This window comes from Oncorhynchus masou, chromosome 18 (assembly GCF_036934945.1).
Source record: "Oncorhynchus masou masou isolate Uvic2021 chromosome 18, UVic_Omas_1.1, whole genome shotgun sequence".
Classification (NCBI taxonomy): Eukaryota; Metazoa; Chordata; class Actinopteri; order Salmoniformes; family Salmonidae; genus Oncorhynchus; species Oncorhynchus masou.
The window spans coordinates 12,892,081-12,916,498 of NC_088229.1; the positions used below are offsets into that span (position 1 = coordinate 12,892,081).

Consider the following 24,418-nt stretch of genomic DNA (forward strand, 5'->3'; position numbering starts at 1 on the left):
TCCCATTCTAGTATTTTCCATTCTAGTAACTAGAGTGGTTAATTTCTATGGTTAAAACATGTCCCTTCCCTGTGCCTCTATCTTTCAGGAAGGAGCCTGGCAGTGGTCAGTCTGTGGCCCAGTGTTGGCTGGTCCTGCTGGCTCAGACCAGACAGGAGAGCAAAGACCACAGTGGTGTGAGTGACAGCTGTAGCACCACCCTCACCCAGCCCCTCACACACTCTCTGGAGACCACACAGCGCCTGGCCAAGAGGGTACTGCTCTATCTTCATTTGATTCATTTAGCCAGGATAGTCCACTCAGTTACACTTGCAACTGTTTTCCAATGAGTCCTGGGGAATCCTATCTATCTCTATTCTGTCTCTCTCTATTCTCTCTATGTCTCTTCTATCTCTCTATTGTCTCTTTCTATTCTGTCTCTTCTAGAATAGAATATGTCTATTCTATCTGTCTTTATTATCTCTACCTCTATTCTCTCTGTCTCTTCTATCTCTCTATTGTCTCTTTCTATTCTGTCTCTTCTAGAATAGAATATGTCTATTCTATCTCTGTCTCTATTCTATCTGTCTTTATTATCTCTATCTCTATTCTATCTATTTCTCTAGTCTATCTCTCTCTTCTATCTACAGTTGAAGTCGAAAGTTTACATACACCTTAACCAAATACATTTAAACTCAGTTTTTCACAATTCCTGACATTTAATCCTCGTAAAAAAAAAATGTTTTAGGACAGTTAGGATCACCACTTTATTTTAAGAATGTGAAATGTCAGAATAATAGTAGAGAGAATGATTTATTTCAGCTTATATTTCTTTCATCACATTCCCAGTGGGTCAGAAGTTTACACACACTCAATTAGTATTTGGTAGCACTGTCTTTAATTTGTTTAACTTGGGTCAAACGTTTCAGGTAGCCTTCCACAAGCTTCCCACAATAAGTTGGGTGAATTTTGGCCTATTCCTCCTGACAGAGCTGGTGTAACTGAGTTAACTGCTCGCACACGCTTTTTTAGTTTTGCCCACAAATTTTCTATAGGATTGAGGTCAGGGCTTTGTGATGGCCACTCCAATACCTTGACTTTGTTGTCCTTAAGCCATTTTGCCACAACTTTGGAAGTATGCTTGGGGACATTGTCCATTTGGAAGACCCATTTGTGACCAAGCTTTAACTTCCCGACTGATGTCTTGAGATGTTGCTTCAATTTATCCACATAATTGTCTATCCACATAATTGTCCTACCTCATGATGCCATCTATTTTGTGAAGTGCACCAGTCCCACCTGTAGCAAATTACCCCCACAGCATGAAGCTTCATGGTTGGGATGGTGTTCTTCGGCTTGCAAGCCTCCCCCTTTTTCCTCCATACATAACGATGTTCATTATGGCCAAACAGTTCTATTTTTGTTTCATCAGACCAGAGGACATTTCCCCAAAAAGTAAGATCTTTGTCCCCGTGTGCAGTTGCAAACCGTAGTCTGGCTTTTATATGGTGGTTTTGGAGCAGTGGCTTCTTCCTTGCTGAGCAGCCTTTCAGGTTATGTCGATATAGGTCTCGTTTTACTGTGGATATAGATACGTTTGTACCTGTTTCCTCCAGCATCTTCACAAGATCCTTTGCTGCTGTTCTGGGATTGATTTGCACTTTTCGCACAAAAGTACTTTCATCTCTAGGAGACAGAACGCATTTCTTTCCTGAGCGGTATGACGGCTGTGTGGTCCCATGGTGTTTATACTTGCGTACTATTGTTTGTACAGATGAACGTGGTACCTTCAGGCATTTGGAAATTGCTCCCAAGAATGAACCAGACTTGTGGAGGTCTACAATTGTTTTTCTGAGGTATTGGCTGATTTCTTTTGATTTTCCCATGATGTAAGGCAAAGAGGCACTGAGTTTGAAGGTAGGCCTTGAATTACACCGCAAATTGACACAAATGATGTCAATTAGCCCATCAGAAGCTTCTAAAGCCATTACATCATTTTCTGGAATTTTCCAAGCTGTTTAAAGGCATAGTCAACTTAGTGTATGTAAACCTCTGACCCACTGGAATTGTGATACAGTGAATTATAAGTGAAATAATCTGTCTAAACAATTGTTGGAAAAATGACTTGTCATTCAAAAAGTAGATGTCCTAACTGACTTGCCAAAACTATTGTTTGTTAACAAGAAATTTGTGGAGAGGTTGAAAACGAGTTTTAATGACTCCAACCTAAGTGTATGTAAACTTCCAACTTCAACTGTATGTCTCTATTTTATCTCTGTCTCTGTCTCTATTCTATCTCTATTCTGCCTGTCTCTTCTATCTATGTCTCTTATCTCTGCCTCTATTATATCTATGCCTGTTCTCTCTGTCTCTATTCTCTATTATATATCTGTCTATGCCTCTGTCTATTCACTCTGTCTCTATTTTGTCTCTATTCACTCTTTCTCTATTTTGTCTCTATTCACTCTTTCTCTATTTTGTCTCTATTCACTCTTTCTCTATTTTGTCTATTCACTCTTTCTCTATTTTGTCTCTATTCTGTCTCTATTATATTGCTGTTGCCTCTATTCTGTCTATTGCTGTTCTATCTCTTTCTCAATTATGTCTCTGTTATATCTCTGTCTGTCTCTATTGTCACTATTCTATATGTCTCTATTCTATATCCTCTCAATTATGTCTTTATTCTGTCTCTATTGTCTATTATATCACTGTCTATAGTATATATTTGTCTCTATTGACTCTATTCTATCTCTGTCTCTATTCTGTCTGTTCTATATCTATTGTCTAGATTCTGTCTATTCTCTCTATTATATCCCTGTCTCTATTGTCTCTTCCGTATTTGTCTCTATTCTAAATCTGTATCTGTTCTATCTCTGTCTCTATTATATATTTATCTCTTGTCTTTGTTCTATTTATGTCTCTTTTCTGTCTCTATTACCTCTCTATCTGTCTCTATTCTATCTGTCTCTATTCTATATGTTTTATCTCAATTCTGTCTCTATTTCTATTGTCTCTTATATATATACCTCTATTCTATCCCGGTCTCTATTTTCTCTATTCTGTCTCTATTCTGTCTATTCTGTCCCTCTATTCTATATATGTCTATATATCTCTGTCTCTTATCTCTACTATATATCTCTTTCTCTATTATATATATATATATACCTCTATTCTATCCCGGTCTCTATTCTATCTGTCTCTGTCTTTATTTTGTCTCTTCAGTCTCTCTATTTTGTCTCTAATCTGTCTCGGTCTCTATTCTATCTCTCTCTGTTCTATATTTATGGTCTCGATTCGCTGTCTTTATTCTGTCTGTTTTGTCTATTATATCCCTGTCTCTATTGTCTATTCTGTATCTGTCTCTATTCTATATTTGTCTCTATTGTCTTTATTCTATATCTATATTCTCTCTGTCTCTATTATATTTCTGTCTCTATTCTATATGTATTGTCTCTATTCTGTCTCTATTCTATGTCTTGTCTCTTTATATGTATGTCTCTATTATCTTGGTCTCTATACTGTCTCTATTCTATATATGTCTCTATTCTATATGTCTCTATTCTATATCTGTCTCTATTCTGTCTCTATTCTCTCTTTCTCTATTCTATAGCTATTGTCTCTATTCTATTGTCTCTATTCTGTCTCTCTTTGTCTCCATTCTGTCTCTCTATTGTCTCTATTCTCTCTATTCTCTCTCTATTCTATTCTCTCTATTGTCTCCATTCTATCGCTGTCTATATTAGAGGTTGATGATTTTTCAACACCAATACCGATTATTGGAGGACCAAAAAAGCCGATACTGATTAATCAGACTATTTTATTTGTAATAATGACAATTACAACAATACTGAATGAACACTTATTTTAAGTTCATACAATACATCAATTAAATCAATTTAGCCTCAAGTAGATAGTGAAACATGTTCTATTTGGTTTAAAAAATGCAAAAACAGTGTTGGAGAAGAACGTAAAAGTGCAATATGTGCTATGTAAGAAAGCTAACGTTTCGGTTCCTTTTAACAGGAGTCTTCAATATTCCCAGGTAAGAAGTTTTAGGTTGGAGTTAATTATAGGAATTATAGGACTATTTCCCTCTATACCATTTGTATTGCATATACCTTTGACTATTGGATGTTCTTATAGGCACTTTAGTATTGCCAGTGTAACAGTATAGCTTCCGTCTCTCTCCTCGCTCCTCCCTGGGCTCGAACCAGCAACACAACGACAATTAGCGCGCGCTAACTAGCTAGCCATTTCACTTCGGTTACACTAGCCTCATCTTGGGAGTTGATAAGCTTGAAGTCATAAACAGCGCAATGCTTGACGCACAACGAAGACTTGCTGTCAAAACGCACGAAAGTGCTGTTTGAATGAATGTTTACGCGCCTGCTTCTGCCAAGCACCGCTCAGTCAGATACTTAGATACTTGTATGCTTGTATGCTCAGTGAGATTATATGCAACGCAGGACACGCTAGATAATATCTAGTAATATCATCAACCACGTGTAGTTAACTAGTGATTATGATTGGTTGTTTTTTATAAGATAAGTTTAATGCTAGCTAGCAACTTACCTTGGCTTACTGCATTCGCGTAACAGGCAGTCTCCTTGTTGAGTGCAACGAGAGAGAGGCAGGTCGTTATTGTGTTGGCCTCTATAATTGTAAGGTTGCAAGATTGCATCCCCGAGCTGACAAGGTGAAAATCTGTCATTCTGCCCCTGAACAAGGCAGTTAACCCACCGTTCCTAGGCCGTTGAAATCGACCCTAATTAATCGGCCATTCCGATTAATCGGTCGACCTCTAGTCTATATTCTATAACTGTCTCTACTGTCTCTATTCTATATCTATTGCCTCTATTCTGTCTCTTATGTCTCTGTTTGATCTCTGTTCTATCACTTTCTCAATTCTGTCTCTATTCTATATCTAACTGTCTGTCTCTTCTATATGTCTCCATTCTATGTCTCTATTCTCTCTTTCTCTATTCTATATCTATTGTCTCTCTTATATCTGTCTCTAATGTCTATTCTATATCTGTCTGTAGTCTGTCTCTTATAGAGATATATATATATATATATAGAGAGATATATATCTCTCTCTATTCGGTCTCTATTCTATCTCTGTCTCTGTTCTATATATATGGTCTCAATTTGCTGTCTTTATTCTGTCTGTTTTGTCTAGATTATATCCCTGTCTCTATTGTCTATTCTGTATCTGTCTCTATTCTATATCTGTCTCTTTTATATATTTGTCTCTTGTCTTTATTCTATTTATCTCTATCTCTATTCTATATGTATTTCCTCTATTCTATCTCTGTCTCTATTATATATTTGTCTCTATTCTGCCCCTGTCTCTATTCTACATCTGACGTCGCTGTTCTATCTCTGTCTCTATTATATCTATCTAACTTATTGGTTGGTTTCTATATTTCCAGACTAAAGATGTCTGTAGCCAGTTACAGGATGGGCTGTTGAAGGTCACCACAGAGCTACAGACAGTAAGTCCGACATGTTTGAGAAGTTCAGGAAACAGACACCATGCTAGAAAACTAAATATGGCATATTTAAAAATAAAAATACACTGCTCAAAAAAATAAAGGGAACACTTAAACAACACAATGTAACTCCAAGTCAATCACACTTCTGTGAAATCAAACTGTCCACTTAGGAAACAACACTGATTGACAATACATTTCACATTCTGTTGTGCAAATGGAATAGACAACGGGTGGAAATTCTGCAGGTGGTGACCACAGACCACTTATCAGTTCCTATGCTTCCTGGCTGATGTTTTGGTCACTTTTGAATGCTGGCGGTGCTTTCACTCTAGTGGTAGCATGAGACAGAGTCTACAACCCACACAAGTGGCTCAGGTAGTGCAGCTCATCCAGGATGGCACATCAATGCGAGCTGTGGCAAGAAGGTTTGCTGTGTCTGTCAGCGTAGTGTCCAGAGCATGGAGGCGCTACCAGGAGACAGGCCAGTACATCAGGAGACGTGGAGGAAGCCGTAGGAGGGCAATAACCCAGCAGCAGGACCACTACCTCCGCCTTTGTGCAAGGAGGAGCAGGAGGAGCACTGCCAGAGCCCTGCAAAATGACCTCCAGCAGGCCACAAATGTGCATGTGTTTGCTCAAACGGTCAGAAACAGACTCCATGAGGGTGGCGTGAGGGCCCGACGTCCATAGGTGGGGGTTGTGCTTACAGCCCAACACTGTGCAGGACGTTTGGCATTTGCCAGAGAACACCAAGATTGGCAAATTCGCCCCTGGAGCACTGTGCTCTTCACAGATGAAAGCAGGTTCACACTGAGCACATGTGACAGAGTCTGGAGATGCCATGGAGAACGTTCTGCTGCCTGCAACATCCTCCAGCATGACCGGTTTGGCGGTGGGTCAGTTATGGTGTGGGGTGGCATTTCTTTGGGGGGCCGCCACAGCCCTCCATGTGCTCGCCAGAGGTAGCATGACTGCCATTAGGTACCGAGATGAGATCCTCAGACCATATGCTGGTGCGGTTGGCCCTGGGTTCCGCCTAATGCAAGACAATGCTTGACCTCATGTGGCTGGAGTGTGTCAGCAGTTCCTGCAAGAGGAAGGCATTGATGCTATGGACTGGCCCGCCCGTTCCCCAGACCTGAATCCAATTGAGCACATCTGGGACATCATGTCTCGCTCCATCCACCAACAGACTGTCCAGGACAGATTTGGCGGATGCGTTAGTCCAGATCTGGGACGAGATCCCTCCGCCACCTCATCAGGAGCATGCCCAGGCGTTGTAGGGAGGTCATACAGGCACGTGGAGGCCACACACACTACTGAGCCTCATTTTGACTTGTTTTAAGGACATTACATCAAAGTTGGATCAGCCTGTAGTGTGGTTTTCCACTTTACTTTTGAGTGTGACTCCAAATCCAGACCTCCATGGGTTGATAAATGTGATTTCCATTGATCATTTTTACGTGATTTTTGTTGTCAGCACATTCAACTATGTAAAGAAAAAAGTATTTAATAAGAATATTTCATTCATTCAGATCTAGGATGTGTTATTTTAGCGTTCCCTTTATTATTTTGAGCAGTGTAAAAGGATATGGTGGTATGTAAAATAGTCGTCTTGGTATTTGCGTGATGTGGCGTGTTGATGGATGTTCTCTCTCTTTGTGTGTGTCTAAAGGCGTGGCGGACCTACTCTCAGTACCACTCCGAGTATGAGTCTGCAGAGGGAAAGCTGAAGGAAGCAGAGAAACAGAAGCAAGGAGCTTCTAAAAAGATTGAGAAAGTAAACTCTTCTTCTCTGAAAAACACTCCTCGCATCCCTTTTTCTAGTCTAAATGAGTTCAAGTATGGAGATGTGTACATGTGTTTACTGTATGTGTCCTACCTCATTCCTATGTGTTTACAGAGACAGTGTAAAGTGCAGGAGATTCAGCTGAAGTGTACTAAGGCTCGTAATGACTACCTTCTCAATCTGGCTGCAGCCAACGCTTCTATGAACAAGTATTATCTCCAAGACCTCTCCTCACTCATGGACGTAAGTGCTGCTTCACTATCCATTGACTGTGTGTCAACTGTGTCTCTGTCTCTGGAAGTGTCTCACACAGTCACCATTGTCTTACAGTGCCTTGCGAAAGTATTCGGCCCCCTTGAACTTTGCGACCTTTTGCCACATTTCAGGCTTCAAACATAAAGATATAAAACTGTATTTTTTTGTGAAGAATCAACAACAAGTGGGACACAGTCATGAAGTGGAACGACATTTATTGGATATTTCAAACTTTTTTAACAAATCAAAAACTGAAAAATTGGGCGTGCAAAATTATTCAGCCCCTTTACTTTCAGTGCAGCAAACTCTCTCCAGAAGTTCAGTGAGGATCTCTGAATGATCCAATGTTGATCTAAATGACTAATGATGATAAATACAATCCAACTGTGTGTAATCAAGTCTCCGTATAAATACACCTGCACTGTGATAGTCTCAGAGGTCCGTTAAAAGCGCAGAGAGCATCATGAAGAACAAGGAACACACCAGGCAGGTCCGAGATACTGTTGTGAAGAAGTTTAAAGCCGGATTTGGATACAAAAAGATTTTCCAAGCTTTAAACATCCCAAGGAGCACTGTGCAAGCGATAATATTGAAATGGAATGAGTATCAGACCACTGTAAATCTACCAAGACCTGGCCGTCCCTCTAAACTTTCAGCTCATACAAGGAGAAGACTGATCAGAGATGCAGCCAAGAGGCCCATGATCACTCTGGATGAACTGCAGAGATCTACAGCTGAGGTGGGAGACTCTGTCCATAGGACAACAATCAGTCGTATGTTGCACAAATCTGGCCTTTATGGAAGAGTGGCAAGAAGAAAGCCATTTCTTAAAGATATCCATAAAAAGTGTTGTTTAAAGTTTGCCACAAGCCACCTGGGAGACACACCAAACATGTGGAAGAAGGTGCTCTGGTCCGATGAAACCAAAATTGAACTTTTTGGCAACAATACAAAACGTTATGTTTGGCGTAAAAGCAACACAGCTCATCACTCTGAACACAACATCCCCACTGTCAAACATCGTGGTGGCAGCATCATGGTTTGGGCCTGCTTTTCTTCAGCAGGGACAGGGAAGATGGTTAAAATTGATGGGAAGATGTATGGAGCCAAATACAGGACCATTCTGGAAGAAACACCTGATGGAGTCTGCAAAAGACCTGAGACTGGGACGGAGATTTGTCTTCCAACAAGATCCTAAACATAAAGCAAAATCTACAATGGAATGGTTCAAAAATAAGCATATCCAGGTGTTAGAATGGCCAAGTCAAAGTCCAGACCTGAATCCAATCGAGAATCTGTGGAAAGAACTGAAAACTGCTGTTGACAAATGCTCTCCATCCAACCTCACTGAGCTCGAGCTGTTTTGCAAGGAGGAATGTGAAAAAAAATTCAGTCTCTCGATGTGCAAAACTGATAGAGACATACCCCAAGCGACTTACAGCTGTAATCGCAGCAAAAGGTGGCGCTACAAAGTATTAACTTAAGGGGGCTGAATAATTTTGCACGCCCAATTTTTCAGTTTTTGATTTGTTAAAAAAGTTTGAAATATCCAATAAATGTCGTTCCACTTCATGATTGTGTCCCACTTGTTGTTGATTCTTCACAAAAAAATACAGTTTTATATCTTTATGTTTGAAGCCTGAAATGTGGCAAAAGGTCACAAAGTTCAAGGGGGCCGAATACTTTCGCAAGGCACTGTAATAACCTTTCACTGCAGTGGGCTAAATCACGGTCACATAGTGTTTGTTAAACAAAAGTATACACCTCACACACATTGTTATGGGCTTAAGAAATGAACACACCTGTACCATCTCAGATATAGAGTTTGCATATAGATAAGTTTGCATCCCATTATTACACTTTATATACACAGTAAATGTGGAAAGTATTCAGACCATTTGACCTTTTTCAACATTTTGTTATGTTAGCCTTTTTCAAAAATCATCAATCTACATACAATACATGATAACAAAGCAAAAACATGTTTTTAGAAATTTTACAAAAATGAATTAAAAAACTTAAATGTCACATTTACATAAGTATTCAGACCCTTTAATCAGTACTTTGTTGAAGAACGTTTGGCAGCAATTGCAGCCTTGTCTTCTTGGGTATGGCACTACAAGCTTGGCACACCTGTATTTGGGGAGTTTCTCCCATTCTTCTCTGCAGATCCTCTCAAGCTCTGTTAGGTTGGATGGGGAGTGTCGCTGCACAGCTATTTTCAGGTCTCTCCAGAGATGTTCGATCAGGTTCAAGTCCGGGTTCTGGCTGGGCCACTCAAGGGCATTTAGAGACTTGTCCTGAACTGTCTTTGCGGTGTGCTTATGGTCGTTGTCCTGTTGGAAGGTGAAACTTCACCCCAGTCTGAGGTCCTGAGCGCTCTGGAGCAGAGATCAAGGAACTCTCTGTACTTTGCGCCGTTCATCTTTCCATCGATCCTGACTAGTCTCCTAGTCCCTGCCACCGAAAAAGATTCCCACTGCATGATGCGGCCACCACCATGCTTCACCGTAGGGATGGTGCCCGGTTTCTTCAAGATGGGACGCTTGGCATTCAGGTCAAAGAGTTCAAACTTGGTTTCATCAGACCAGAGAATCTTGTTTCTCATGGTCAAGTCTTTAGGTACCTTTTGTCAAACTCCAACAGGCTGTCATGTGCCTTTTACTGAGGAGTGACTTCCATCTGGCCCATTTACCATAAAGGCCTGATTGGTGGAGTGCTGCAGAGATGGTTGTCCTTCTGGAAGGTTCTCCCATCTCACAGAGGAACTTTGGAGCTCTGTTAGAGTGACCATTGGATTCTTGGTCACGTCCCTGACGAGTACTACCCTGTGTAAATTGTCTATTGTCTTAACCTGTGTAACCAAACTTAACATTGGTAGAATAAGGAAGACACTTAAAACTAAAGCCAAACATTTAACTACATGAAACTCACAACTATACACGGTAACGGAAACTGTCAATTATACAGTAATTTGGAGTATTATCAATAGTAAAATACAGTCACATTTTACTGCAGCATACTGTACATTTTGGTGCATTGTGGGAAAAAGTTGTGGTCGGAAAGAATTTCTGTATTTGGAATGGTACTGTAATTCCACCCCACAGAATGCAGTCCCGTACTTACTGTATCTTTGTAGTGCCCATTCTGACTCCCTGAGTCAGCTGTCCCCATTTAAGTCCTATGTGGTTATAGAGCCTTGTCAATTTAAAATGTATAGGGGGCAGATTGGAATGGCAACAAGTCTTAAATCTTAATGGTTGAGCATTTTACCATGTTCTTCTGGTCTGTTTTGCCCTGTTGTCGCTGCCTGTGCTGAAGCCTTTGTTAAAGACCTCTAGAAGTGAAAGTGATATAAAACACCACATATTCATTAATATGCTGTAATGTGTTAACATGTCACCTAGCAGCCAACCTGCTTGCACCAATCCCTTTTAATTACAGTAAAATACTCTGAAATACAACCCCCTCCCCCCAAATAATGTTATTCATTCATCCTAATCAAATCAAATTGTATTGGTCACATACGTGTGATTAGCAGATGTTATTGCAGGTGTAGCGATATGCTTGTGCTTCTAGCTCCGACAGTGCAGTAATAAGTCATATATTAACAATTACACAACATATACCCAATAAACACACATCTAAGTAGGTATGAATTAATACTATATACATATATGAAAGGGCAATGTCAGAGCAGAACGGACTAAGATACAGTAGTATAGAACACAGTCTATACATATGAGATGACTCATGCCAGATATGTAAACATTATTAAAGTGACTAGTGTTCCATTTCTTAAAGTGGCCAGTGATATCTAGGCTATGCCTATAGGCAGCAGCCTCTAATGCGCTAGTGATGGCTGTTTAACAGTCTGATGGCCTTGAGATAGAAGCTGTTTTTCAGTCTCTCAGCTGGGACCGATTCATTCCGATTATGGTAGCATATACTTTTTTTCAGTATAATACAGTACATTTTACAGTATTGTACTGTATGATTATTAGACAGTACTTGCTTTGATACTGTATTTATATTACAGTAGGTCTACCGTGTTATGAAATACAGCCTTTTACTTGCCACGGCTGCCTGTAAATTACTGTCAAATTCATGGCAACATTACATTTGACGTTATCATTTAGCAGACGGTCTGATCCAGAGCGACTTACAGGAGTAATTAGGGTTAAGTGCCTTTCTCATGGGCACATTGACAAATGTTTTTTTCTAGACTGCTCGGGGATTCAAACCAGCAACCTTTCGGTTACTGGCCCAACGCTCTTAACCGCCAGGCTACCTGTCGCCGGCAACCCCTTTACAGTGTTCACATAACATGGTTGGAACAGAATCAATACGGTACAACCCCTTTAGTGTTCACATAACATGGTTGGAACCGAATCAATACAGTACAACCCCTTTAGTGTTCACATAACATGGTTGGAACCGAATCAATACAGTACAACCCCTTTAGTGTTCACATAACATGGTTGGAACAGAATCAATACAGTACAACGCCTTTACAGTGTTCACATAACATGGTTGGAACAGAATCAATACGGTACAACCCCTTTAGTGTTCACATAACATTGTTGGAACAGAATCAATACGGTACAACCCCTTTAGTGTTCACATAACATTGTTGGAACAGAATCAATACGGTACAACCCCTTTAGTGTTCACATAACATGGTTGGAACAGAATCAATACAGTACAACCCCTTTAGTGTTCACATAACATGGTTGGAACAGAATCAATACAGTACAACCCCTTTAGTGTTCACATAACATGGTTGGAACAGAATCAATACAGTACAACCCCTTTAGTGTTCACATAACATGGTTGGAACCGAATCAATGCAGTACAACCCCTTTAGTGTTCACATAACATGGTTGGAACAGAATCAATACAGTACAACCCCTTTAGTGTTCACATAACATGGTTGGAACAGAATCAATACGGTACAACACCTGCAACAGTTCCATCTCTCCCTCAGTGTTCAGACATTGGCTACCACCTTTCTCTGTCCCGTGTGCTACGCTCCTACCTGTCCAGCCGCTCCCGGGCCCAGCAGAACCTGAGTGGAGGGCTGCAGCAGCTCCACACTGCTGTGTCTGGACTGGACCAGATTCAGGACAGAGACAACCTGCTACAGACTCACACCAACACCTTCTGTCTACCCCTCCGCTTCCACTACCTGCCACATGAGGGAGACCAGGTAGACTGCGTGGGGTGGAGTGCTGTCATGTGGGGTGGGGAGTGTCTGTGTGCTTTTATTTTCTGTAACTATGTTTAAGAATGTGTGGGTTGTGTACCTGGATGTCATGTGTCTTTGCTTCCACCTGTCCGATATCACCTGATTCTCATCTGTCCCTGTGCCTCTTTCCCTCTGTCTGTGCCTCTGTCCCTCTGTCTGTGCCTCTGTCCCTCTGTCTGTGCCTCTGTCCCTCTGTCTGTGCCTCTGTCCCTCTGTCTGTGCCTCTGTCCCTCTGTCTGTGCCTCTGTCCCTCTGTCTGTGCCTCTGTCCCTCTGTCTGTGCCTCTGTCTGTGCCTCTGTCTGTGCCTCTGTCCCTCTGTCTGTGCCTCTGTCCCTCTGTCTGTGCCTCTGTCTGTGCCTCTGTCTGTGCCTCTGTCCCTCTGTCTGTGCCTCTGTCCCTGTGCCTGTCCCTCTGTCTGTCCCTGTGCGTGTCCCTGTGTCTGTCCCTCTGTCTGTCCCTGTCCCTCTGTCTGTCCCTGTGCCTGTACCTCTGTCTGTCCCTGTTCCTGTTAGGTGTGTGAGGTGAGTGCAGAACAGGAGATTAGGTGTGAGATGGAGACCAGGTTCCAACAGCTGCAGTCAAAGCTCACCGGGTTCACTCAAGAATCAGAGGAGGTACAGTCCAGTCCAATCAATCACATTTATAAAGCCTTTTTTCATCAACAGTCATATTGGAACAAAAGTATTGGACTAAGTTGACACTCCATCCTCCCAGGCAGGTAAGAAGCTCCAGATGGCCCGCTCTGCCCTGCTAGAAGGTATCAGTGATGATGACCTGGATCCTCCACCCTCCAGCAACCAGACCCAGGGCTCCCAGGTCCATCTCCAGTTCCCGTCTCAGAGCCAAGGTCAGGGGGGAAGCAGTGAGAGCCTGGCCAGCAGCAGTAGCAGACCCAGTCTGGCCAGACGGAGAGCCAACCTGCAGGAGACTGAGACACTCTACTGTGCTGTGAGTCATTATTACACTGACCTACACATAAGGGTCAGTCCAACAGTAGTTCACTATAATAGTGGTGATGATGGTATTAATAATGAGAATGAAATACAAGTGGATGATGATGAACATTTTCCTCATCATGAAGAGTTGTGTTTTATATCTTTCCTCAGAATGTGAAGGAGTATCTCTGTAAAAGCTCTCTGGTATCTAAACTACAGGCGAAACATGATCTGCTTAAAGTGGCGGTTGAGAAAGGTACAGCACTAACTACTTCTGTAATAAACACAACTGTTCAACATGACTTCTAGCCCCATCAGGGCAGTACCCAGGCTTGGAGTTTTAGTAAGATCTGGAAGGGGGTAGCTGTGCAGTCATTCTCCGAGTCGTTTCTTTGTTTGTTTGGGGGATGTCTGTAGACACAGCAGGCGTTGTGGGATGTTTTAAAAATTGCCTTTTGCAAACACACTGTCATCAGCGTGTCTAGTAGACTAGTTGAGTCCGGAGCCGACTCAGAGCTGGGCTAGTTCGTGTCACGTCTCAGGCCCTCATCCTAAACGAACAAACCACTGAGATACCACTCGTTCACAAAGAGGGGGGAACATAACGAACAAACCACTGTGAGGCGAACATAACGAACAAACCACTGTTCGCTAAAAAGGCACCGAGAGGGCGAGAGGGGGTGAATGTGCTGCTAAAAAGGCAAATCCAGGGGAGGCAGGCGAACATAACGAAGAAACCACTGTTCATGATTCCACTCGTTCACAAAGAGGCAGGGGAACATAACGAACAAACCACTGTTCATGATTCCACTCGTTCACAAAGAGGCAGGCGAACATAACGAACAAACCACTGTTCATGATTCCACTCGTTCACAAAGAGGCAGGTGAACATAACGAACAAACCACTGTTCATGATTCCACTCGTTCACAAAGAGGCAGGCGAACATAACGAACAAACCACTGTTCATGATACCACTCGTTCACAAAGAGGCAGGCGAACATAACGAACAAACCACTGTTCATGATACCACTCGTTCACAAAGAGGCAGGTGAACATAACGAACAAACCACTGTTCATGATTCCACTCGTTCACAAAGAGGCAGGTGAACATAACGAACAAACCACTGTTCATGATTCCACTCGTTCACAAAGAGGCAGGCTCGATTACAATCCAAGTGTCTTTGTGGCCATTTATTTTCTAAAATATAGCTGTTATTGTCTTAATCATTGCTTCCTCTTCCCTTCCTAGCTGAACCAACCAATGGTCATCAGACCAGGTAGAGTTACATTCTTCTGTAAGGCCTTTATAACTGCCTCATAAGGGTGACATAACAGTTTAGTGCACTGTGCTACACTCATCTGACTGGAGGTGTCTCCACCCCCTCCAGGAAGTTATTGCGTGTGAGGAGTAAGAGTCAACCCAGTGTCCAGTACACCCACAAACTCTTCACCGGAGACATGCTCTCCTTCATACAGGCATCAGGACAGGAGATACCTGTAGTGGTGGAAAGCTGCATTCGCTTCATCAACCTTAACGGTGAGGCATTGAAACAGCCCAGCAGAACATACCGTATCATCTTAGCTTGATACACATCCATCCTGATACTGTGTGGAACATGTTCCGGCCAGAACTCTGTAGTGTACATTACAAACAACAAATGTACTGTGTATTTGTCAATGTCTTCATGTCAATCCATCCCATACTGTAGGTCTCCACCATGAGGGTATCTTCAGAGTACCAGGGTCTCAGGGGAAGGTCAACAGTCTGAGAGATGCCTTTGAGCGGGGTAGGCCTGTCTCCTGTCTGCTGTCCCTGTCTGCTCTCCCTGTTTCCAGTCTGCTGTCCCTGTCTGCTGTCCCTGTCACCTCTTTTTATCTCCGGTCTCCTGTCTCCTGCCTGTTGTCCCTGTCTCCTGTCTGCTCTCCCTGTCTCCTGTCTGCTGTCTCCTGTCTGCTGTCTCCTGTCTGCTGTCCCTGTCTGCTGTCCCTGTCTGCTGTCCCTGTCTGCTCTCCCTGTCTGCTCTCCCTGTCTGCTCTCCCTGTCTGCTCTCCCTGCCTGCTCTCCCTGTCTCCTGCCTGTTGTCCCTGTCTCCTGCCTGTTGTCCCTGTCTCCTACCTGTTGTCCCTGTCACTTGTTTTTGTCTTCTGTCACTGTCTCCGGTCTGCTGTCCTGGTCTGCTATCCCTGTCTTCTGCCTGCTGTCCCTGTCTGCTGTCCAGACTGCTGTTCTGGTCTGCTGTCCTTGTCTCCTGCCTGCTGTCCTTGTCTCCTGCCTGCTGTCCTTGTCTCCTGTCTGCGGTCTCCTGTCCTGGCCTGCTGTCCCTGTCTGCTGTCTGCGGTCTCCTGTCCTGGCCTGCTGTCCCTGTCTGCTGTCCCTGTCTGCGGTCTGCTGTCTGCGGTCTCCTGTCTGCTGCTCTAGCTTCATCTAGTGCAGACCTGGGTTCAACAAGTTGCTCTTCTCTTTCAAATACTTTATTATATTGTATTGTGTACATATTCTACCACAACCAGTTATTACTATGCACTTTTTTCTTTAACTTACTTATATTTTTGATTTGACGTTTGATTATTATTGATATTAATACTGAACTGTTGAGGAGGACTTGCAAGTAAGCGTTCCTCTGCACCGTTCATACCTGCTGTATCCTATGTATGGGATGAATAAACTTTGTTTTGATTTAGCCGGCCTGGCACAATGGAACCAATGTCATAGCCCCAAAAATGCAAACCCAGGCAGGCTCAATTGAACACACAAAGTATTTGAAAGAAAACAAATCAAGTACTATTTGAACCCAGGTCTGGTATCTATCTAGGTGAAGCCATAGTCCTGTGTTGTAGTGTTGATCATTAATAATGGTGGGCAGTGTGCCCTGGGCGTTCCCTGCAGGAGAGGACCCTGTGGCAGACAGCAGGTGTGACTTGGACTCGGTAGCAGGAGTATTGAAACTCTACTTTAGAACCCTGGAAAACCCTCTCTTTCCCCGGGACAGCACCGCTCAGCTCCTGGAGTACGCACGTAAGTCTGTGCATGTGTATGTGTCTATTGTGTAGGTTTTCATATGCTTTTCCTGTTCATCTCTTTCTTTGTTGTACCCTTCCAGAGATTGACAACGAGACGGAGAGAGCAGCTAAACTCAAATCAGTCATCTCCTCCTATCCACCACCTGTCTGCACCATCATGAGATACCTCTTTGCATTCCTCCATCAGTGAGTATCTCTGCTCAAACACTTTGGTTTGATGCACATATACTGCACTGTATGTCCAAGTCAAGTGCTTTGTCCATGTCATTGTCAAGGGGAACTAACCATAAACTTACCAGAAAGCTGTCTGTTCAGAGAAGAGGAAGTCAAGGAACCTCAGAAAGAAACAGATGTTTTCTTTCCTAAAACAAAGTTAGGTTGCATCCCAAATAGCACCCTGTTCCCGATATAGTGCACTACTTTTGACCAGGCCGTGTCTGAGTCCAGCAGTAAACTGTCAAATTTCAGCTCTGATTATTTTGTTTTTATCCCCCCCCAGTGTGTCTCAGTACAGCGATGAGAACATGATGCAGCCCTATAACCTGGCTGTGTGCTTCGGCCCCAGTCTGCTACGAGGGGCGCAGGATGATGATGTCGTGACCTTGCAGCCTCAGATCAACTCCCTAGTGAAGAGCATCATCTTGCAGCACGAGAGCATCTTCCCAAGCCTGGCCGAGCTACAGGGACCAATGTATGAGAAATGCATGACGCTGCAGCAAGACGACTGGTGAGAGACAACACGCGGATAGATGGACAGCGATTTAGACACACACACATGATGGTGATGGTCTGTGTTTATTTTGCAGTGAGGAGGGAGAAGGGGATTCAGAACACCACAGTAAAGAAGGTAAAAGGGGACCCTGTTATCTTCATCGTTGTGTGTTTTGAGAATCAATCATTTTGACTCTGAGATTTTGTTTGTCCCATCTATGCTTTGAGAAACATTTTTCAACTATGGATGGAAACTATCCAGCTGGCTAAATCTGACACATTTACAGAAATGTTGATTGATGTGCATTGTTTCAGTCAAATAAATGTAACAACTCTTGATCCAGAGTCCGAGTCAAAGGGGGAGCGATCTCGAGCCAACAGCAGCTGCAGTTCAAGACAGTCCCCAGTAGGGGGCACTGTGACCCCTGGAGGAAAGTTCACCTTACAGTCCCCCATAACCCAACAGGGATGGCCCCTCTCCCCCGGATACATAAGCAAAGAGTAAGTAGCATCAAAGATACTTCATTTTAAATGGTCCTTATTAAATAAGTAATTACACTGTAACAAGTATTGTAATTTATCGTAATAATTCATAGTACCCTGTACTAACAACATGCAACTGGTGGTAATTGTAACAACGAATTCTTGTTACCATGCTTGTTTCCGATAGCATCCCAACGCACCATTTTTCAGCCTGTGCTAACCATGTTAGAAGTGGTAGCCAATTGAAAACAAACCACTTTGCTGTAAAGGGCTCTGGAGTCTGATGCCCAGGTCCAGCTTTTGTTTGAAATGCATGGAAGCTTATCAGTGTAATGGCAAAAATAAGGGGTTTACATCCAAAATGTGTTTAAATTGTTATAACATTTAACGGTGCATTTGACCTGGATAGCAACAGTAGCTAAGGACAAATAGAAACCTAGTTCACACCCCCGATTTTGAAGTCAACACAGTCGCTACAGTCCCATTAGTTTTCTTTGTAGCCTCGTTTGAATGTTGCGGTTGCGCACATTCGTACAGAATGGGGTGAGTTTACGTTAGCTAGCTAGCTTATTAGTGTTAGCATTCACCATTATTAGTAGCTTCTTTTCAATGTAAATGCTAGCTAGCTTATTAGTGTTAGCAAACACCATTATTAGTATAATGCTAGCTGGATAACACAACAACTGGATAACACAACATGCCTACCTATAGCCTAAACCCTAATTGATAGAAACATGTTACTGATGACAGCAGAGATATTGGAGGAAGGTCTGTGATGATAGCTAGCTAGCAGGCTAATTGTACAGTGTCTTTGCTAAATTGTCATACATTCTTCCTCTCTACTAGCAACAGATTGTAGGCCAGCTAATGTGATGTACAGTGCATTCGGAAAGTATTCAGACCCGTTGACTTTTTCCAAATGTTGTTACTTTACAGCTTTATTTTAAATGGATTAAATAATTATTTTCCCCCATCAATCTACACACAATACCCCATAATGACAAAGCAAAAACAGGTTTTTAGAAATGTTTGTTAATTTATTAAAAATGGATACCTTATTTACATAAGTATTCAGACCCTTTTTTTATGAGACTTGAAATTGAGCTCCGGTGCATCCTGTTTCCATCGATCCATCGTTGAGATGTTTCTTCAACTTGATTGGAGTCCACCTGTGGTAAATTCAATTGATTTGACATGATTTGGAAAAGCACACACCTGTCTATATCAGGTCCCACAGTTGACAGTGCATGTCAGAGCTAAAACCAAGCCATGAGGTGGAAGGAATTGTCCATAGAGCTCTGAGACCGGATTGTGTCCAGGCACAGATCTGGGGAAGGGAACCCAAACATTTGTATTGATCAGGTCAGGGAGTTCACTAAGAACCTGATGGTCACTCTGACAGAGCTCCAGAGTTCCTCTGTTGAGATTGGAGAACATTCCAGAAGGACAACCATCTCTGCAGCACTCCACCAATCAGGCCTTTATGGTAGAATGGCCAGATGGAAGCCACTCCTCAGTAAAAGACACACTGCAGCCCGCTTGGAGTTTGCCAAAAGGCACCTAAAGGACTCTGACCATGAAAAACAAGATTCTCCGGTCTGATGAAACCAGGGTTGAACTCTTTGGCTTGAATGCCAAGTGTCACGTCTGGAGGAAACCTGGCACCATCCCTACGGTGAAGCATTGTGGTGGCAGCATCATACTGTGGGGATGTTTTTCAGCGGCAGGGACTGGGAGACTAGTCAGGACCGAGGGAAAGATAAACGGAGCAAAGTACAGAGAGATCCTTGATGAAAACCTGCTCCAAGCGTTCAAGACCCTCAGACTGGGGCGAAGGTTCACCTTCCAACAGGACAACGACCTTAAGCACACATCCAAGACAATGCAGGAGTGGCTCCGGATCTCTCTGTACTTTGCTCCGTTTATCTTTCCCTCAGTCTCTGAATGTCCTTGAGTGGTCCAGCCAGAGCCAGGACTCGAACCCCGTTGAACATCTCTGGAGACACATGAAAATAGCTTTGTAGCAATGCTCCTCATCCAACTTGCAAAGACCTTGAGAGGATCTGCAGAGAATAATGGGAGAATCTCCCCAAATACAGGTGTGCCAAGCTTGTAGCGTCCTACCCAAGAAGACCCGAGGCTGAAATCGCTGCAAAAGTTGTCATTTTTGCTCTGTCATTATAGGATATTGTTTGTAGAATGATGAGGGGGGACGATTTAATCAATTTCTGAATAAGGCTGTATTCTAACAAATTGTGGAAAAAGTCAAGATGTCTAAATACTTCCCGAATGCTCTGTAACCCAAATATGTTGGTGTCCATTACTGGGCCTTACAGGGAAACCCCATACAAACCACCACCATTTGTTTTTTTTCAACGAACCTGTTCTTGGTGATACTGTCTTCATTCTTGATTCTGTGTACTAATTTTTATTAGAAATAAATATCTTTTTCCAGTTGCAGGTGGTTCTACAAAAAAAATATAAATTCAGAAAGGTAAATCCATGTTTTGTATCGAGTGAGAGGATTTTTGAATGCGTTTTTAGCTCTTTGGTTCGGTTGCACCGTGTGACTTCTACATGTGGCCGTGTTGCATAGAAATGACTAGTTCCTACAAAGACGCTGGGAAATCCTTGATGTGCGGCAGCTAAGATGGCGAGGAACCTCCTCGTGTGGTACAAAACATGGATTTAATATGTTTCTGAGTTTTCGCTGTTTTTGTAGAACCAGCTGCAACTGGAATGAACAAACCTTTTTCTATTCATACACTGTCCATAATGTCTATACACACCATCATATGCAGTACATATATATTTATATTCCTGACTCTTTGTAATATTTCTATATTTCTTCATATCTTTAACATTTTTGGATTTGCATGTGTTATGTGTTACTGCACTGTTGGAGCAAGGAGCATTTCACTACACCCAAAATAACATCTGCAAAGTATGTGTACGCAACCAATACAATTAGATTTAATTTATTGAGTAGGCCCATGTCTTTATTTACTCTAATCAAATTTATTAAACCCAACAATAAAAGTCCTTATTTTGTAAGAAATGTAAGGCATAAAGTTAACTAAAGTAGAAGCCCATCTTTTGTTGTCAGTTGGTAATGAGTAGAAAGTAAGTATATGGTAACGTACGATGTAGGTACACATTCATTACAAGTACCCCTCACTGTACACTTCATTTGAGTACCCTTCACTGTACACTTCATTTGAGTACCCCTCACTGTACACTTCATTTGAGTACCCCTCACTGTACACTTCATTTGAGTACCCTTCACTGTACACTTCATTTGAGTACCCCGCACTGTACACTTCATTCATTTTAACACCTAGTAATTTAAGTGTTCTAGTGGGTTTATCCTCCCACTTGGATGGTAAGGAGGTTCAGGTTGTCATAATAGGCAACATACACAGTCATTTTAAAGTGTGTGCATTCACAGGTAGGTAGTTAGAGCCTATTGAGCCTCCAACATTTCTAATCTCGGACACCCAGATTAGATCTATCCAGGAGAGATTACAACCTCGTGACAGTTGTTACTGGATCGGATGAGAAGAAACAAAACACTAAATTGGTGCATTTAGTGGAGAAATTGCCCATTTCTAACAAGCATGGTTACGAGCATTTGTTTCACCTCTGTAATTACAGACTGAAATGACCACCAGTTGCGTGTTATTACAGTTTAACCATGAGTTATTACAGTAAACTACAATACATGTTAGTGTAATTACACTGTAATTAGGACACATTTCACCTATTACTGAAATACCGTGTACCACCAAGTCTTTAACCCATACTGGAACTGTGACTTAGATAGTAACATCTACTCTGCTATTCACAGGGTATATTGACTTGTTATGCTAGTAGTTTTTTAGCTTTCATTGTCATAAATTGTAGTGATCTAAATAAACCAAAGCGTTTGACCTGAAATCTCTTTTTCACAGAGCCCAGGACCTGTCGTCCAGTGAAGATATTACAGTTCAGGTTGACGAGGTCTGACATGGTTTTCATTAAACTCATATTTAAACAAGTTCTCTAATTTACCAGCAGCAGATGTAGCAATTACTGTTCTCACTATTGAACTCACTAAGCGTACACTAATAAGATGTAAGCTGCCACTCTAGAGGGAGTCCACGCAAGAAAAACGTCTCTGTCCTCTTCTCTTCATCATTGTCCCCTTCTCCCTCTTCTCTTCCCTTCATCATTGTCCCCTCTTCCCTCATTCCCTCTACTCTTCCATTCATCTATGTCCCCTCATTCCCTCTACTCTTCTATTCATCTATGTCCCCTCATTCCCTCTACTCTTCCATTCATCTATGTCCCCTCATTCCCTCTACTCTTCTATTCATCTATGTCCCCTCTTCCCTCATTCCCTCTACTCTTCCATTCATCTATGTCCCCTCATTCCCTCTACTCTTCTATTCATCTATGTCCCCTCATTCCCTCTACTCTTCCATTCATCTATGTCCCCTCATTCCCTCTACTCTTCTATTCATCTATGTCCCCTTCATTCCCTCTACTCTTCCATTCATCTATGTCCCCTCATTCCCTCTACTCTTCCATTCATCTATGTCCCCTCATTCCCTCTACTCTTCTATTCATCTATGTCCCCGCATTCCCTCTACTCTTCCATTCATCTATGTCCCCTCATTCCCTCTACTCTTCTATTCATCTATGTCCCCTCATTCCCTCTACTCTTCTATTCATCTATGTCCCCTCATTCCCTCTACTCTTCTATTCATCTATGTCCCCGCATTCCCTCTACTCTTCCATTCATCTATGTCCCCTCATTCCCTCTACTCTTCTATTCATCTATGTCCCCGCATTCCCTCTACTCTTCCATTCATCTATGTCCCCTCATTCCCTCTACTCTTCTATTCATCTATGTCCCCGCATTCCCTCTACTCTTCTATTCATCTATGTCCCCGCATTCCCTCTACTCTTCCATTCATCTATGTCCCCTCATTCCCTCTACTCTTCTATTCATCTTTGTCCCCGCATTCCCTCTACTCTTCTATTCATCTATGTCCCCGCATTCCCTCTACTCTTCCATTCATCTATGTCCCCTCATTCCCTCTTCCCTTCATCATTGTCCCCTCTTCCCTCATTCCCTCTACTCTTCCATTCATCTTTGTCCCCTCATTCCCTCTTCTCTTCTATTCATCTTTGTCCCCCTCCTGCCTCTATTCATTTCATAGGAGGTCTGCCGCCAGATGAACTCTGTCTTCAAGGAGCTTCTCTCTCGAAAATCCCTCCCTCCCTACTCCTCCACCTCCTCGGTCACCTCTTCCAACCCTCCACCACAGCAGAAGAAAGGAGGGATTGGGTGGAGAAGGGAAAAGCCTGTGTAGATCAGGCCAATTGGACTGACAGAAAGTGAGAGGAGACCAGAATAGATGGATGGAAGAATTAATATATTAATGAGGAAATGAACAGGGGAGAGACGAGAGTTGGACGAGAAGACACACAGAGGGGGGGCGAAGAAGGGTGACTTGGGCTGATTGAATAATTGTAGGTGTGTGATGACAGGTTGTGACAGCAGCCACAGTGTGATTACAGATGGCTGGTTTAAATGAACCAAAGTCAGTTCACTGTACTGTACGTGTCTGCTGTGCTGCTCAGACAGCAGCCTCCATTGTGGAGCCTGTGAACAGACAGACAGACAAGGTTTGAATCGTACTGTGAAGCCTTTTGTTAGTGTGTTTTGATACAACACAACCCGAACCCCCATTGAGTTTTCCACTCAACGGCTGTGCCTCCATTCTCCACATGCCCACCCATGAAATTAAAAGCCTTGGATTGTTGGAAGCATTAGCTGGTGTGTCTACAAGGGCACACTTTAGGGAAACTGTTGAGAATATGGACCCGGGACATTGTTAAATCTACTCATTCTGTTGATTAGTTATCATAAGTTATTTTACCCACAATAGCTTGGAATGTGCACTGCTGTATTCTCATGCATGTGGATGGATAAACAATACTACTGTTATTTTTATAGAATCTGTGATGTCATCATATACTTGTCAAAAATGTGTGCAAGGATAAACTATATGCTCCAAGAAAAGTGCTTGCCATAAATGTTGAAATCTCAAAAACCATGCGTCTGTCTATATTTATGGTCACATCCAATCGCAAATTCTTTATTAACAGATGAAAAGCCCATTCTACCTGTGCCAGTGACATGTCCTGTCTGTGATTGAGTCTCTAAGAAACTGATAACAATCAACTGTGAATTCTAACTCTGATTAGTTTCAGTCTCTCAGGGATAAACCGTTTCCAGAGTTCTATTACTTTTATATTTTATATAGTTTTAAGGATCTGACCATTGTTTAATTAAACTTTTATTTAGAATTTGTTCAAAATGTCATATGTTACTGTAGGAATGTGTTTTACCTCCTGTGTGGCTCAGTCGGTAGAGCATGGCGCTTGCAACGCCAAGCGTCGTGGGTTCGATTCCCGCTGGGGCCACCCATATGTAAAAGTAGTGGCCCCAG

The 24,418-nt window shown here is 42.5% G+C and overlaps 1 protein-coding gene across 6 annotated transcripts in view; it reads left to right on the forward strand.

Annotated features, from left to right (window-relative positions):
• The window catches only part of LOC135503993 (rho GTPase-activating protein 4-like), a 40,797-nt gene extending 16,759 nt beyond the window's left edge, over positions 1–24,038 (forward strand). For 5 of the 6 annotated variants that reach the window (XM_064922219.1, XM_064922222.1, XM_064922221.1 and 2 more), the window contains 17 exons: positions 89–254; positions 5,412–5,474; positions 7,150–7,506; positions 12,506–12,727; positions 13,280–13,381; positions 13,482–13,715; positions 13,874–13,958; positions 14,953–14,980; positions 15,092–15,240; positions 15,413–15,490; positions 16,591–16,719; positions 16,805–16,910; positions 17,224–17,451; positions 17,531–17,571; positions 17,780–17,936; positions 21,869–21,917; positions 23,123–24,038. In XM_064922219.1, the coding sequence (XP_064778291.1) occupies positions 89–254; positions 5,412–5,474; positions 7,150–7,506; positions 12,506–12,727; positions 13,280–13,381; positions 13,482–13,715; positions 13,874–13,958; positions 14,953–14,980; positions 15,092–15,240; positions 15,413–15,490; positions 16,591–16,719; positions 16,805–16,910; positions 17,224–17,451; positions 17,531–17,571; positions 17,780–17,936; positions 21,869–21,917; positions 23,123–23,275 (2,347 nt within the window). In that variant the 3' untranslated portion in view covers positions 23,276–24,038. The remainder of the gene's footprint in view (positions 1–88; positions 255–5,411; positions 5,475–7,149; positions 7,507–12,505; positions 12,728–13,279; positions 13,382–13,481; positions 13,716–13,873; positions 13,959–14,952; positions 14,981–15,091; positions 15,241–15,412; positions 15,491–16,590; positions 16,720–16,804; positions 16,911–17,223; positions 17,452–17,530; positions 17,572–17,779; positions 17,937–21,868; positions 21,918–23,122) is intronic. The other variant, XM_064922224.1, reaches the window with a different exon arrangement.
• The last annotated feature ends 380 nt before the right edge of the window (positions 24,039–24,418 follow it).